Consider the following 14,132-nt stretch of genomic DNA (forward strand, 5'->3'; position numbering starts at 1 on the left):
CCCAAAACTATACAAACATGTAATTTACAAATCTGAATCCCCAAACTCCCAAATCTTATCAAGGGTAACAGTATAAATCCCTTTCTTATCACTGAAGCTGATTCTCTGATGTTCCACAGCATCATCTGAAAAGAAATTAAACTGAAAAAGGAAAAAAATCAATGTTCTCTGAAGGTACCATTATTTCTTAGAAAAAATGTGCTGGTTAAAGATGAGACTAAGATCAGAAAAAAATATATTGAAATTCTCCAGAAATTAAGTAAAGCTATCAACCATACTTCTGAAAAAACAAGCTATCAACTTAGAAAATAGATAAGAAAAATCTCTGGAAATCTCGTGGTAGCAACCTCATCTGCTCCTATGCTCCCTCTTAACCCAGACATGACTATGATGTTTCTATCTCCCCATGTTCAATTGTTTATGGAGGCAGGCCACTATACATACTGCCAACATACTCCCTGTGTGTCGTAGAAGGTGACTAAGAGAGGTGGGGGCGAATGGCTGGAAATTCTCCCTTCCTGCATCACCTTCAAAAAGAAGGAACACAGCAAGAAGCCAAATGAGGAGTTTTCCCTCTAGGGCTCTATCACATGTTCTTGATGCTACCTTGCTCAAACAGGATATGTAGAGCATGTATGAAAAAAAAATTCTCATAAAACTGTGGTCACATGAAACCCATACAAGTTACTTAAAACAGCTCTTACCTTGGTAACACTGACTAGACTCAAATTGGAAATTTTTGACTGTGTACTGGTGGGAGACAAGTTCAAGATATTGACATCAGCAGTGGACTTGTTTGAAAGATCTTGAGACTGAAGTACAACCCTTGGAGGGATGCCACCTACAGTGAAATATTGTTCTTGTACTAATGCTTGTTTAGATTGCACTGATACATCTGTGCCCATATCTGAGGCAAGAAGGTACAAACTATCATCAGTATCGGTGAGATTTTGGGAGCTTGATTTCTCATTTTTATCCTTGCAATACAGTAGACTTTCATTCTCATCCTGCAATGCACAGTTCTTTTTGCTGACAAATTCAGAACAGTGAAGTCCTACATTATTACTCTTGTTGTTAACCCTTCTGCCATTAGCAGGGGCACATTCACTAAGCAGACTTTTATTTTCACTAAAACCAAAGGTATTTTCTTTAGCCTTATTCCTTCCATTCAGTAAGTCATCTGAATGAATTTTACCATAACTCACTTTGAAGTGAAACATATTTTTCATACAGTTTTCATTCAATCCATCTTCAAGAGGTTCACTGGTGACTTGACTAAGGGCTTCAGAGCTGCCACCTGGAGATTCCAGACAAGTAAACGGAGAAAATGTGAGCAAGTTCAAATTTTCCTCTGAATTCTGGCTTTCACTATCAACATCAAGTAATTTTTGACATTTATCATCCGTTGAACCAACCGCATCTGAAAAATACAAAATATCCTACATTTATGACAAAAAATCTATCGTAAGTTATTGAGCATCCCTATCCTTTTTTTCAGCCTGGAAATGATGAGGATGTACACTCCATTACCATAAACTGTGCACAGAAATGGGTGTGGAGTTAAAGAAAGATATTCGATCATGTGCTCTCACAGAAAACCAGTGAAATTCCAGCCATTTGATTGAAGAAGGATGCACAATTCTGATATCATAAAAATGGTTTTTGGGCCTATGGTGGGTATGTCACTGTTACACTGAATGCCTCACTTAAAGGATGTAAGAATAATATGTACATACCCATAGCAAAGACCGAATCAATAAACAGATGTGTGAAGGATCACTATCAGTTCAAACTTCCAAAAGAATGGCACACTAGATGAAAAAAGTCTATACATAAAATGAAAAAACTTACTGGCAGTTAAAACATAAAGCATGTATGAATGAGTTTTGTTATTTCAGGTAAGCAACTGGTCACAAACTGAAAAACCACACAGCAATAAGTGAAAACAGAAAACAACTATTAAGACAGCAAATTTACACACATGATCACTCACAAATGAGTGAAACCTTATCAACTTACCTTGGTAGAAAGTAGATTGAACTTTCAAACTGGACAACATCTGGAACTGATCATACATTGCACTAACATTAACAGATTTTGAAATCATCTCTTTCAGTCCATCAACTACCTCAAATCTGAAAGAAAAAAAGTAAATGGACCTAAACAAAATGTAGGTTCTGAAGTTTGAAAGACCATTTCTCTACCAAAAGCAAAACCCTACAACCCTATAAGTATCAATGAAAGTATTAGTTCATGAGAGGGTTAAAAACAATTTTTAACACCTAAATCCGGTGTATCCACCAAGCTTTCTCTTTCACCCTCTTTGACCATCAAATACGAGGTCAGCTAATACTTGCTCAGAGAAAAGCAAAAACCACATAGCAATCCACTATACACAATGACAATTGGTACTGAATGCAAGTGGCACCTTCTACCTACCAACAGTCATCAGTCAATAACTACTGGAATGTGTGATTTGGTGGTGCTACCCTAAGAATTTAAGAAATATGTAGTTTTTGAGAAGGACAGGGGGAGAGGGAGAAATGAGAATCGAAATGTACACTGATAAGACTGTGCTTCACATAGAGAAATGGGTTTTCATACTTCAATCTCTACATTTCTCACTTCCATAAAGAGCCCTGAATACATACCAACATGAAGGAGGCAAGACTTCCAAAAATTTGAGAAAACACTACAAAAAATCTAACCTCTCTCCAGAGAGAGAGAAAGAGAGAGAGAGAGAGAGAGAGAGAGAGAGAGAGAGAGAGAGAGAGAGAGAGAGAGAGAGAGAGAGAGAGAAATGTACCTTTAAGTACTTACTACAAGATCTGGGAAGAAAGAGAAACCTACCTAAATATAGCTATTTATGAGTACCTACAATGAGGTTTTGTCATGATGGCAAAGCTAGCACATACAAGGCATACTGAACAGAGATATAAAAAAAGACGCTAGAGGATTTGATTTCTTAAAACTGCAACAAAGATGTGGAAGAATAAGAAGTATACATAAAAGGAATGGTAAAATGAGACAAGGAAGAAACAAAGAACCAACTGCAAGAGTAAATAGTTTGGGTATAGTAATTCATCTGATGCAGGATGCAGAACTTCGAGTACATATCAGTAATGAGAATGGTAAGAGAGGACCATAAGGATGCCATGAAAGAGAAAAGAGAGTACGATATGGTATATAAGCAGAAAGAAGAGCCTATAACTCTACAAAGAGAGTGTGAAGGAGATTGCATGGATTATGCTGTTGAACAGTGTTACATGAGACGCTAGACAGAGATTGAACTGAAAAACTAGATTCCACATTTTCATCTCAGAATATATTTGTATATGACTTCCCAACTTCCTCAGATTTTACTTTCATGAAGCAGCCTCCCTGTGTCCTTAGTATCTTCTATTTTCTTACTTATACAACATCAAGATAATAATTTCTACAGAAATTTGTAAATTGTGATGTGTTGCACACTGCAATATAATACATTGCAGAATAGAAAAAGGGAGAGGCAAAAACATGCATACACAATAAAAACAATATTCTCATATATGTTTTCACTAAAACTATCACCTCCAAAATAATTTTTAGATACTGTACCTGAAAAAACTATCATTCATTTCACTCCTGCATGCCAAAAGGGGATATTCTGTCACCAGTTTCTGCAATTCATTCATCATTTTTTTTGGATGATAAAATGAGACATCTCTAGATACAGCAGCTCTGGCATATTTCAGCAAAGTTTCACGCAGGGCAATCTCATGGTCAAACTTCATTTCCTTGGTAAAAAAATTAAAAAAATCATTTTCATAAACAAAGAATATAGTCAAGATCAAATGAAACTATGGAGGATAAAGACAAATGATCTTAACTATGGCAGCTTTGTCAATAGGTCAAAAAGGAGAGAGAGAAAAGACAAAATCAAGCTGTCATATATAAGGATAATGACCAACATGAATTCCTTAGAAGGCAGAATACTGGTAACAGCTATTCAAACACCATGTCATACCAGTTTGGAAAAAAATCTCAATACTAAGTGCATGACACCAAAGAATGATTGTCAAAATAATCTACAACAATGTCAATAACTACTTTTTTATACCTCATTGCTTCAACTTATGTGCAGTAGTGCCAAGAACTTCTCTCCCACATGTAAGCAGTGCTTCTCTATATACCTATCATTCCTTAACCACTCCCCTATCTTCATTTACTTTCACCTTTTGCCACTCTACATTCAATCTCTCCCTAGTATTTCTTCATGCATGACCCTTTCAAGCCCACTCATTTTCACCACATTCTTCCCATCCACATCACTTCCTCTTTCCAAAAGCCTCTAAAAACCTTCATCCATTTCTTCATCAAATATTGATTTGATGTCCCACCAGCTGCCACTCACTGCACATTTACATCCATGAGTCTTTGCATGCCTATTAACTAGTGCATCATCCAATAATGATTACTTACTCTATTCTATTCACTGACATATATCTATATATGTCTCCCTAAGCCAAGTATTCCCAATCACTATATGTATACTATACAACTCCATAGGCTGATTATTCATTCACATTACTAAGTACCATGTGCCCCTCCACTACACACCTTAACCGCCACATTAGCCAATTTTACATTCAAATCACCTTCAACTAATACTCGACCCCTCAAGTCAAAATTGCTGGTACACTCACTCAGCTCACCTGAACACAATTGACTCTCTTCCATAATCCTCTCATTTTCAGGTGTATTAGCATTAATAATCACCATCCTCTTATAATGCACATTCATTTTCATCCACACCAGTCTGGGGTTCACTTCCTTACACTCTTTTCAACATTTTTACATCTCCTTTAAAAGAAGCACTACACTTTCCTATGTTCTTGCTGTCATACAAACCCAAACTTTACCCATAAGGCATTCCTAAATCACTCTTTCCCTTAGCTTTGTTTCACTTAAGGCTGGCACATCCACATTTCTTTCCCCAAACATACCATCTCTCTCCCTTCTTTTCATACTGGTTACATCCACACACATTCAGACACTCTTGCATATGTCCTTGAGGATGATGAGCATTACTCATTTGGCTCCTTCTGTTCCAACTTTTAAAAATAAACATGCAAGGGGGTGAGGGTTCCTAGCACCCCCATTGCCATCCCTTTTTCAACATGTTTGAAATGGGAAGTGTTCTTTCTCCTTAGTCCCCTCCATATATTGTACTATGTTTATCCAAAACATCATATTCCTCCCAAAAAGCAATGAAGTTCATGTAAAATATTAAATACTTGCAGTCACTAACCATTAAATAATCCAGATTAAGCCTGCTCCCATAAACTCAATAGCTCTATTTTGCCTTTTCAGCCTCCCTTGACACAACTGTCACCTCACTCAAACTTTCTCAATATCAATTCCTCAACCCAACCTATTGAAAATCCTAATTCTATTTTCTTTTCTTTTACTTCCTCCCATTTCTTTTTTTACCAATTCCTCATCTCTTAATAAATTTCCTCATTCATTCATTTATCACCAGCTCAAGTTCACTGCTATATGTCAAGGAATCTACCTCAATTGTCTGCATTTAGCTATGTAATCTGCGTACAACATCCTACTTTTCCTTGCAGTGAATAAGAGCAGACTGCACAACCATATTGCAAAACATTTCTTGGTGATACCTGATTATGCTTTTAGTTTATATGAGGATGAGGACATTTTTTAACATATGCAGCTAAGTTTGGTGTTTATTTATCTTACAGAAAAAGAACCCTAATCACAAGCAAGTTTACATGGAAAATACTAAGTTCATTGTTCTTAAGGGTCTGACTAACATAACTGGTGAACATGTGGAGAAGGTTATCAGCATGACTAAGCACATCCTGGATAGCAGAATTCTCTATGTGCTGCAGCAGCCCATGCAACTGGTGAGTGTAGGTGCGTATTCCATGGACAACTGTCTCACATCCATCTTCAACATTCTTCATCAAAGCAGTACACTTCTGTTAAAAAAGAGCATGACATAACAATCTTGGTAACGCGTTGAAATACAAATTACAATTGAAAAACCCAGCTAGTAAATCCTTTTATATGATGGTTTCAGTGCACAGCCATGGCAATTGAACCAAATCAAACAAAAACACTAATAGGACAAGAGTTCTTCTCATTTTGTACTGTCAGTTATTGTCCAAGCTCCAGTAGACACACCAAATGCAAATAAAGGAAATCTTCCAGTAAAAAATTGCAAATGGTTTCAGATAAAGAAAAAAAGCAGTTTGAGGTATAACACATATCAAAAACCTATGATATGCAATCAGAAAACTGAATAATTTACTGCATACTGCAAGACTCAGCAGGATGTACATCTTTATCTTGTGTGACTGGTAATAAAAACACTAAAATGACCTTCTGGATAATATCAGTGCTTCACCTTTTGCAATGGGATGGCAAACAACCAGAACCCTGTATCCTCTGTGAAAGGACTCTTCACTTATGCCTTTCTCATACTCCACCAATGAACAATAACAACGACAGACATAACAATCCCCGAGTTCTGCCATATTACACTAGTAACAACAAGAAAGCAAGTAAAAAAAAGACACCAGGAGATGTGGTATATAAAGTAAAGAAAAGTATGGTAAATGGGGCACAAAGACCTATAGAATGGGCGTAATAAGAAAAGCAGTGTCAATACAACACAAAAACAATAGGTAAAACATACAGAAAAATGGCGAGACATTACGATGAATAATAAGGGAGTCATTAAGAAGTACAGCATGTAGCATCAAAATATATTGTATGGTTAAAGTAACAAATATGGTTTTGAAATACCATGAAAAATGGAGTTCACACACCAGTAAATATGGTATGGGGGTATCAGGAAGTTTAGTATAGGGACATCAAAAATCATGAAGGTACCAGGGAGTATGGTGCTGAAACTTCCATAAGTATGGTGCCTGGGCACCAGGATGTATAGTGATGGAGCCCCAAGAAGTATGGAAAAGATATCAGAAAGATTGATATTAGGAACCAACACACACAGTGCTGAGGCACCAAAAATTAAGTTACAGCACCAGGAAGTGTGGTGTTAGGGCAGCAAGAAATATCATACTGAACACCAGAAATTATGAAGCTGTGGCACCAGGAAGTATGGTATTGAGGCACCAGGATGTGTGGTGGTTACACCTAAAGTCTGGTGCTGGATTACAAAAGAGATACTCTCCAACAAGCATGTGTAACTATGGCTATGTACACAGAACCATCCTCATTGGGACTCTATCACCTCATGGTCAGGACAAGCATATCTGTGATGAAGAGACAGTCCTTTCATGTCAAAGCTGCAAGCAGTTTCTCTCTATCAGCTTGTACATCTTTACAGAAATGGCCTCTCAAACCTCTCCAGTCTAGTTGCAAAGGTGAAAAGAAAAACACTGAAAAGACCAGTTAGTTAGTGGTGGGAAGCACAGCAGTAAAGGTATACCATGGGGAGGTACGCATAACAATAATGGAGAGTTCAGCAGTACTAGTGTGCCGTGGGGTGGAACCTACGACTGTGATGGTAACTGTGGGCTGGTGGTAAGGTGCATGGTAGTACTGGTGGATCATATGGCAGTACATAAATGGTAACTATAGGCTGGCAATGAGGAAAATAGCAGTACTGGTGTACCTATTAATAATTGAAAAAATTATGTAATAAGCTTGTTAGAACGGATGTGAAAAACTGACTAAGTACACAGAGGTAGATGGTTGGAATAAAGTAACAGCTGAAACCGTACATGCCAGCAACATGCAAATATTGAAAATGATCCCTGATGGAAAATTCAAAAGATGGGGCTCCATGAGTAACCTCCCTCCCTCAACTGTACAAATATGAAATTAATTAGCATAAAGTAGTAAACTAATGGTACCTGAATGTGTGGGGAGTTCTGTGGTACTGGTGTACCATGGAGCAGTACTTATGCCCAGGTAAAAACCTAACCTGGACTGAGCTACTCACCCAAAAGGTCAAGTTACCAAGATCCAATCACATAAAAACTGTGCAGTGGTATAGTTGCTTGTGCTGACCTCGTCACTCCCTGATCCCTCATTCACCTGATGCGCTAGCAAAACCTAAACCAACTGACAAATTCTGTATTTAACAACTTTTTTTCTTTCCTCAATCATTCTGATCTTAGGACCTCTTTCTAAGAGTCTAGGTGTTTTCCTGGACATTTTTCCAGAGACTCCTGCAGTCTAAGGCTGGTCTACTTCTAGAAATTGGAAAATATGGTCTCCTAGGAATGAGAACTGTATTCCAAGTGATAGAGCCTCTCTAAATTTGACTTTTCACTAATGGTGTAACCTCAAGCAGGAAGATTCCATTAACCCCAAACAACCTATTTGACAAATGAAACATATAAATGGGCATTCGGCAACTAACAATCATCAAATGATTAAATAGCAGAAATTCACCCGGTAGTACATTCGGAAAGATGTCAGCAGCAACTGTCTTTCCAGTCTATGCCAAAAATGATTATACAACTTCCAGTTATCCGGTTATTCCAATTATCTTCCAGAATTTGTCTTAGTATGTCAAGTATCAGATATCGATCAAAACTCCATTATAAATAACTCAAATGTAAGGCAAGGGTAAACTCTTAGTTCTACATGGGATTCTGTGGTTGATTTTGGCGAGCTTTGGATTGGGAAGGTCTTGTTCGGTTGCAGAAAACTCAGTGCCAAACATAATGAGATGAAATTATATGGAAGCATTTTTGTTCTGTTGTGAAGGTACTGAATGTTTCTGTACATATATATATATAGTCAAAATGTATACACATGGATACGAAAAGTATCTAGACAACACAATATGATGCGTCTGTGTATGTCGGCTAACACCAGCACTTCAAAAAAGCGCTTCGTGGTTCTTCTCGTGTGTCGTGTTACACCTCACGTACCTAATTTATCTCATCCCCATAAAACTGCCTCCCTTAAACATAACGCTCTTACCATCAAGGCCCCAGACAATTACATACTTGACTGAACACATTCTCATCTTGGACATCTTTCCAGCATCGTCAAGTAACATGCTCCTGAGATATTCAAAATCGAAGTCTTCCTCCTATCTTAGTGTATGCTACATTTTTCATCTCCATTCTGATATAACTAACCTGCTTACATTAGCCAGAATTCACTGACTCAAATGCCTCTTCTGACAAAACTTTTAAATTCTCACAGTATCTCCCGATTTCTTGTTGCATCTCCTACGCAAAGTATCGCTCACATATAAAAGCACCCGTAACCTCTTATCATCTGTGTTTGCCCTCAACTCCTCCTCTACCAATAATATTTGTTAAATGCCTCCTCCCAAACTTAATCCACTCCATTAACGATTCCAACGGCCGGAGTCGCAGAGTACATTCATGTCATTACCTGACTTTCAGGCAAATAATTATCCGTCCCAAGACATAATCTCCGTTCTTACCTATCTTACAGTAGGAAATTGGCTTATCCTTACCTAACTTCACACAACTCATTCCATTCCCTGCTTCTACCACAAGCCTTCTCTCCTTATAAGCCCTCTAGGTTCCCTGATACTTTCCCCTTCACTCAATTCCCTTGGATAATTCAAGAGTTCATCCTGTTCAACTGTATCAGATGCTTTTTCCAAGTCTAGATGTGATATACAAATACACTTCTTATTCATCTTCAATATACATTAAGAGAAACCTTACTGAGACAACGAGGTATATGTCACAACTATTGTCGGCGCTAATATATAAAAAAGTAGGTTAATTGCTTGTAGGATAATTACCATCGCCACTAGTGCACAATCCTAGTTCTATCACATAGTTGTGGGCAAGAGCTGTACACTTGACAAGATATACTGGCACAATCTCGGAGGTCTGATAAGTTATACTGGCAATCACAATGCATCACCTGAATTCCTGCATACCAAAATATCTAATGCTAGGCGCGAGTTTGATCCTTGGTAGTGGTTTGCGACAACTTTAGCTTGACCATCCTTGTTGGTGATTTATTACAAGTTAATCCATCCTTGTTAGTGATTTATTACAACTTAATGAGAAGAGTAACTACAAAAGTCCAATACCCAAGTAGACTAGACCTGTACTTTTGAGCGCGGATATCACATACCGAAAGCCCATACAATACTGGTAAACTTACTGTCCCCTCACTGCTTCCACTTCAACTGTATCTGCGTTCAATTCATATATATCAGCCTTCGAAGTCTAATCTACCACGAGGTGTTATATCATCTTGGCCATTGGAAAGTAGATATAGCCCTTCCTAAACGACCTGACTTGTGAGAGGCGAGTGGCTGACTAACCACATGGTGTCTGAGGTCCTCATAACAGACACTGTTTTCTTAACACATACCAATTACTTGACACATAACACATTTCTGCCGTATAACTTAACGCGACCATTACATAATACATACTGTACCAAGTTTCAGACTAATGAATATTTCATCCACACGCGCAAGCAAGCAAGCATACTTCCACGCCTACGATAACCACCACCACCACCGTTATCCTAAGCATATGTACCCTAAACCTGCAGGTTTATCAAAGAGCACGTCAAGAATCACGCGAGTCCAGTTCTTATGGATAATATATCAGTACATGACTAATATCTGCGGTATCTTTAAAAGATGGCAAGGTAATTAAGCTTGACAAGAAACTAGTTTGCGGCTGTAATAAGAGTATGTTGCAACACACTGTAGGACAGGACAGTCGCGCAACGTTAATAAATTCACAAATTAACTGCAGCTGGTGCTGGCTGGCCTGGCTGGAGTGGTGCACTAAGAGAGGTGTTAGATACGGAGGGCTGGAAGTGTGGGTGGTATCCAGCTGGGGAGTGGCCAAGTGCCCTTGTGGACGCCAAAGGTCAGAGACAGGTGTGCCAGCCAGGGGTCAGTGGCGGGCCGCTAACTGGAGCACGCCTCAGTAGTGCCACACCCGTCCTCCGCCTGACACGTGCTCACTCCTCTACACCTTCACCCATACTGCCGCCGCAGTCGCACCTTCCCCTCTAGTGATCCAGTGATCCCACTTTGAGACTGTCATTTGGAAATCATCAGTGTACACAGAACTTACCAATGGTACACAATAGTCTGCGTCAACACACATCAGAAGCTATTAATGAAAATTAGAGGAAAACAAGAAAAAGAATAATATTTTCAATTTATTATCGTCTGAATTTTTTTAAGTGGTTTAGTGGGTTAAGTCACTCGCTAACGGAAACCTAATCGGAATCAAGAGTACATCAAGACACCGTGCTGGTGTAGTGGTGCAGCAGCAGCTAAGATAACCAAGGCCTGGTGGACCCAGCACGGGCGACCTGCTTGCGACGCTCCTCGTAACCACGTAACTCGTTTACCGATATTTGTGGTGCCACATCGTAAATGAGATCTGTCAACACAGGTTTGAGTTACCGAGGGTCAGCACGGGTGTGTGAGGCAGGTACAGTAACTGGTGCAAGGTTCAGGAGGGGGAGCCTCTAGTGCGTCTGGTGATGTGGTATCAGTAGGAGCAGCGGCCCTGCCACCACCAGCAGGTCACACTACATCATCAACATGACGGCCCAACAGCGTCCACGCGGCTTCAAAATCCTGCCCGTCTTCCTCATCCTCCTCTTGGGTCAGTATTCCTATACATGTATTCTTTTATTAATGGAAATTCCGTAAATCACCACAGGAGCTAGGCTAAGTGAACGCAGACAGTGTTGGGTGGATGGCTTACATTCATCAGGGTTCCAGTAATGAAAACCTCTTAACGCACACAAATCATAACGAAACGCTGAGCATCGGACAGGAACCAATACTATACAGAAAGGACCTACACTAATAGCTCCACACCAACAATATTTTCCAAACTTTTTATATAATATGACCAACCGGACGTTTTCACATGCCTCAACGCACCTTGACTCTGTAATACAAAAAGTTATTCCAATACCTAACATTTTCATATATATATATATATATATATATATATATATATATATATATATATATATATATATATATATATATATTAGTAAAATTATAGATGTAGGCTTATGATTCAACAGCAGTGGCAGAAATTTCTGCATCCTGAGTGTACATGGAACTTAACATGCCTAAAGTAAAAAAAAAAAAAAATCTGATTTACATAAGTATTCAACGATGCCTTAACAGATAATGAGAGCACATGAGAAAGGTGACACCACACAGGAAGGTTCTAAACATTGTGAAAGTAGTTGTGAAGCTTTTGGTTCCATGTGAAGGTGATAAAGAGTATGGTGAATGAACCGTGCGCCAGCCTGCTGCTGCTCCGCGCACGATCCAACGCACCATGATACATATCCACTGCCCAATACGATGATAACTCGAACACAACATTAACATATTTCACAAAACTCCTTCACATGATAGTTTTTAAGACTTCATAACCTTTCAGAGGAAAGAAAAAATTAAAAGAAAAAGTTTGGATTGATTCTTTGAAAAAGAATTTCAACAAATCAATGATCATGGTTGGGATTTACTTGTAAACAAAATTGCCAGGGCCGAGTTAGGGGGACGAACTGTCTAAACAGACAGTGAAATTTCTGGCAGAGAGCGGTGTAAGGTAGGGCAACATGGGTGAGGGAGAGTGGTGAGGTATGGGGGAAGTAGACCATCATAGCTGCTGCTGCTGGCTGACCTTGGGCAGGCCCGCCCTGCCTCCACAGCCACGCTCCTCAGTAACTATCACCACAAATATTCACTTACACCAGACTTATAACGGGATCTGTCATATCAAGTCCCAACGCTTGGCCGATAAATGGATACCTACCTACAGCTATTTTCCAATATGTCGCTCTGATTACCATTAACATGGCTGGCAACCACAGCTACTGCCATCAACTTTGGTCACCTTTTCCTGTAATAACATCTGAGTTCTAGAATAAAATCATTTTTCGTGGAACATAATACTACACATATGCCTAGGTCAATCCAATACTAGCGTTCATAAAAGCCGTGAAAATTACCAGCACATAACTCCCATGACAACGGCAACGTGGGGTTACGTAGAGAAATTGTAGAACGAATGGAAGTGTTTATTTCAATAAAAGTTATTTTGTTAAAGATATACTCTGCCACAGGACTGAGAACTATTTCTACTTTTACTGTCATTTGTAGTGCACTTCAGCACAAAAACTTGTTTTGGCAGTTCAAAAAATGTGAAAAAAAACATGGTGCCACAAAAAAATTCCCCACTTTTCGTGGCAAATATCAAAATCCGCTGACGTGCACGTACTGAGGAGAGCCTAGGGCCTAGACTGAGATGACCCTCGCTGTCGTCCCGTTGGACGCAGCAAAGGGAAGGTGGTCAAGTTTGACGTAACTCCGATTTTGGTCCATTTGTCACACAGTTCGACCTAAGGCCAATCAAAGCTTTCTCTGAGGGCAGCGTAAAATTCAATCTTCGTAAATCCGTATGATATATCCCAGATTCGAATGACTGAGGTGCGAAAGAAGACCATAATGTGAAATACAGCTTAATATTATTCATCGCGGGTCTATTTATGAAGTATCTATATTGTACGTGATACCTTATCAAGAGCTTACTGAAGGTTTAGGTAAATCACATCCAATGGGGTTCATAAGTGTAAGTTGTTGTATATGGAATTATAACATGCATGTTGGTCAAGCAGACTGTCCTTGCTAAATCTGTGCTCATTATTAATCAAAATGTTCTGTATTAAAAAGGATTCAATCGTGTCTCGAATGATGGCTTCTTTATCTTTTCCTGTTACAAAGGTGAGGTTTACTGGGTTGTAATGTATTGGGTGTTACTAATCTACCTTTTTTAAATACTGACTTGACATTAATGAGCGCCTCGTCGCTCGTTATTTTCCCCTCATTCTTTAAATTGTTGCAACTTTTTGTCATCAGAATATACAGTTTATTCATGACGTCTCAACCAACACTGAGGGGCAGATCGCCTGGGCCAGTTGATTGGTTGGGATTTGGTTTATCAAGATACCATGATATTTCATGGTTAGACATTCCAGTATCCGATGATATTCTTCATCAGTTCTGTAAATATCTCTAGTAATGGACCTAGCAGTATTGTTTTCTTCCTTGTGTATCAAAACAAAAATCCTTGGAATTCCTTATAAAA

At 38.9% G+C, this 14,132-nt stretch overlaps 2 protein-coding genes across 6 annotated transcripts in view; one reads left to right on the forward strand and one right to left on the reverse strand.

Moving 5' to 3' along the window:
- The window catches only part of LOC139758762 (RING finger protein 17-like), a 272,806-nt gene that overhangs the window by 43,223 nt on the left and 215,451 nt on the right, over nucleotides 1–14,132 (reverse strand). For 3 of the 4 annotated variants that reach the window (XM_071680535.1, XM_071680536.1, XM_071680534.1), the window contains 4 exons: nucleotides 5,817–5,984; nucleotides 3,598–3,776; nucleotides 2,020–2,135; nucleotides 705–1,420 (listed from right to left, as the gene is read on the reverse strand). In XM_071680535.1, coding sequence (XP_071536636.1) covers nucleotides 705–1,420; nucleotides 2,020–2,135; nucleotides 3,598–3,776; nucleotides 5,817–5,984 — 1,179 coding nt within the window. The remainder of the gene's footprint in view (nucleotides 1–704; nucleotides 1,421–2,019; nucleotides 2,136–3,597; nucleotides 3,777–5,816; nucleotides 5,985–14,132) is intronic. The other variant, XM_071680537.1, reaches the window with a different exon arrangement.
- LOC139758766 (uncharacterized) overlaps nucleotides 10,927–14,132 on the forward strand; it is a 36,390-nt gene continuing 33,184 nt past the window's right edge. For both annotated transcript variants that reach the window (XM_071680545.1, XM_071680544.1), the window contains exon 1: nucleotides 10,927–11,624. In XM_071680545.1, the coding sequence (XP_071536646.1) occupies nucleotides 11,561–11,624 (64 nt within the window). In that variant the 5' untranslated portion in view covers nucleotides 10,927–11,560. The remainder of the gene's footprint in view (nucleotides 11,625–14,132) is intronic.

This window comes from Panulirus ornatus, chromosome 31, assembly GCF_036320965.1.
Source record: "Panulirus ornatus isolate Po-2019 chromosome 31, ASM3632096v1, whole genome shotgun sequence".
In the NCBI taxonomy this organism is placed as follows: domain Eukaryota; kingdom Metazoa; phylum Arthropoda; class Malacostraca; order Decapoda; family Palinuridae; genus Panulirus; species Panulirus ornatus.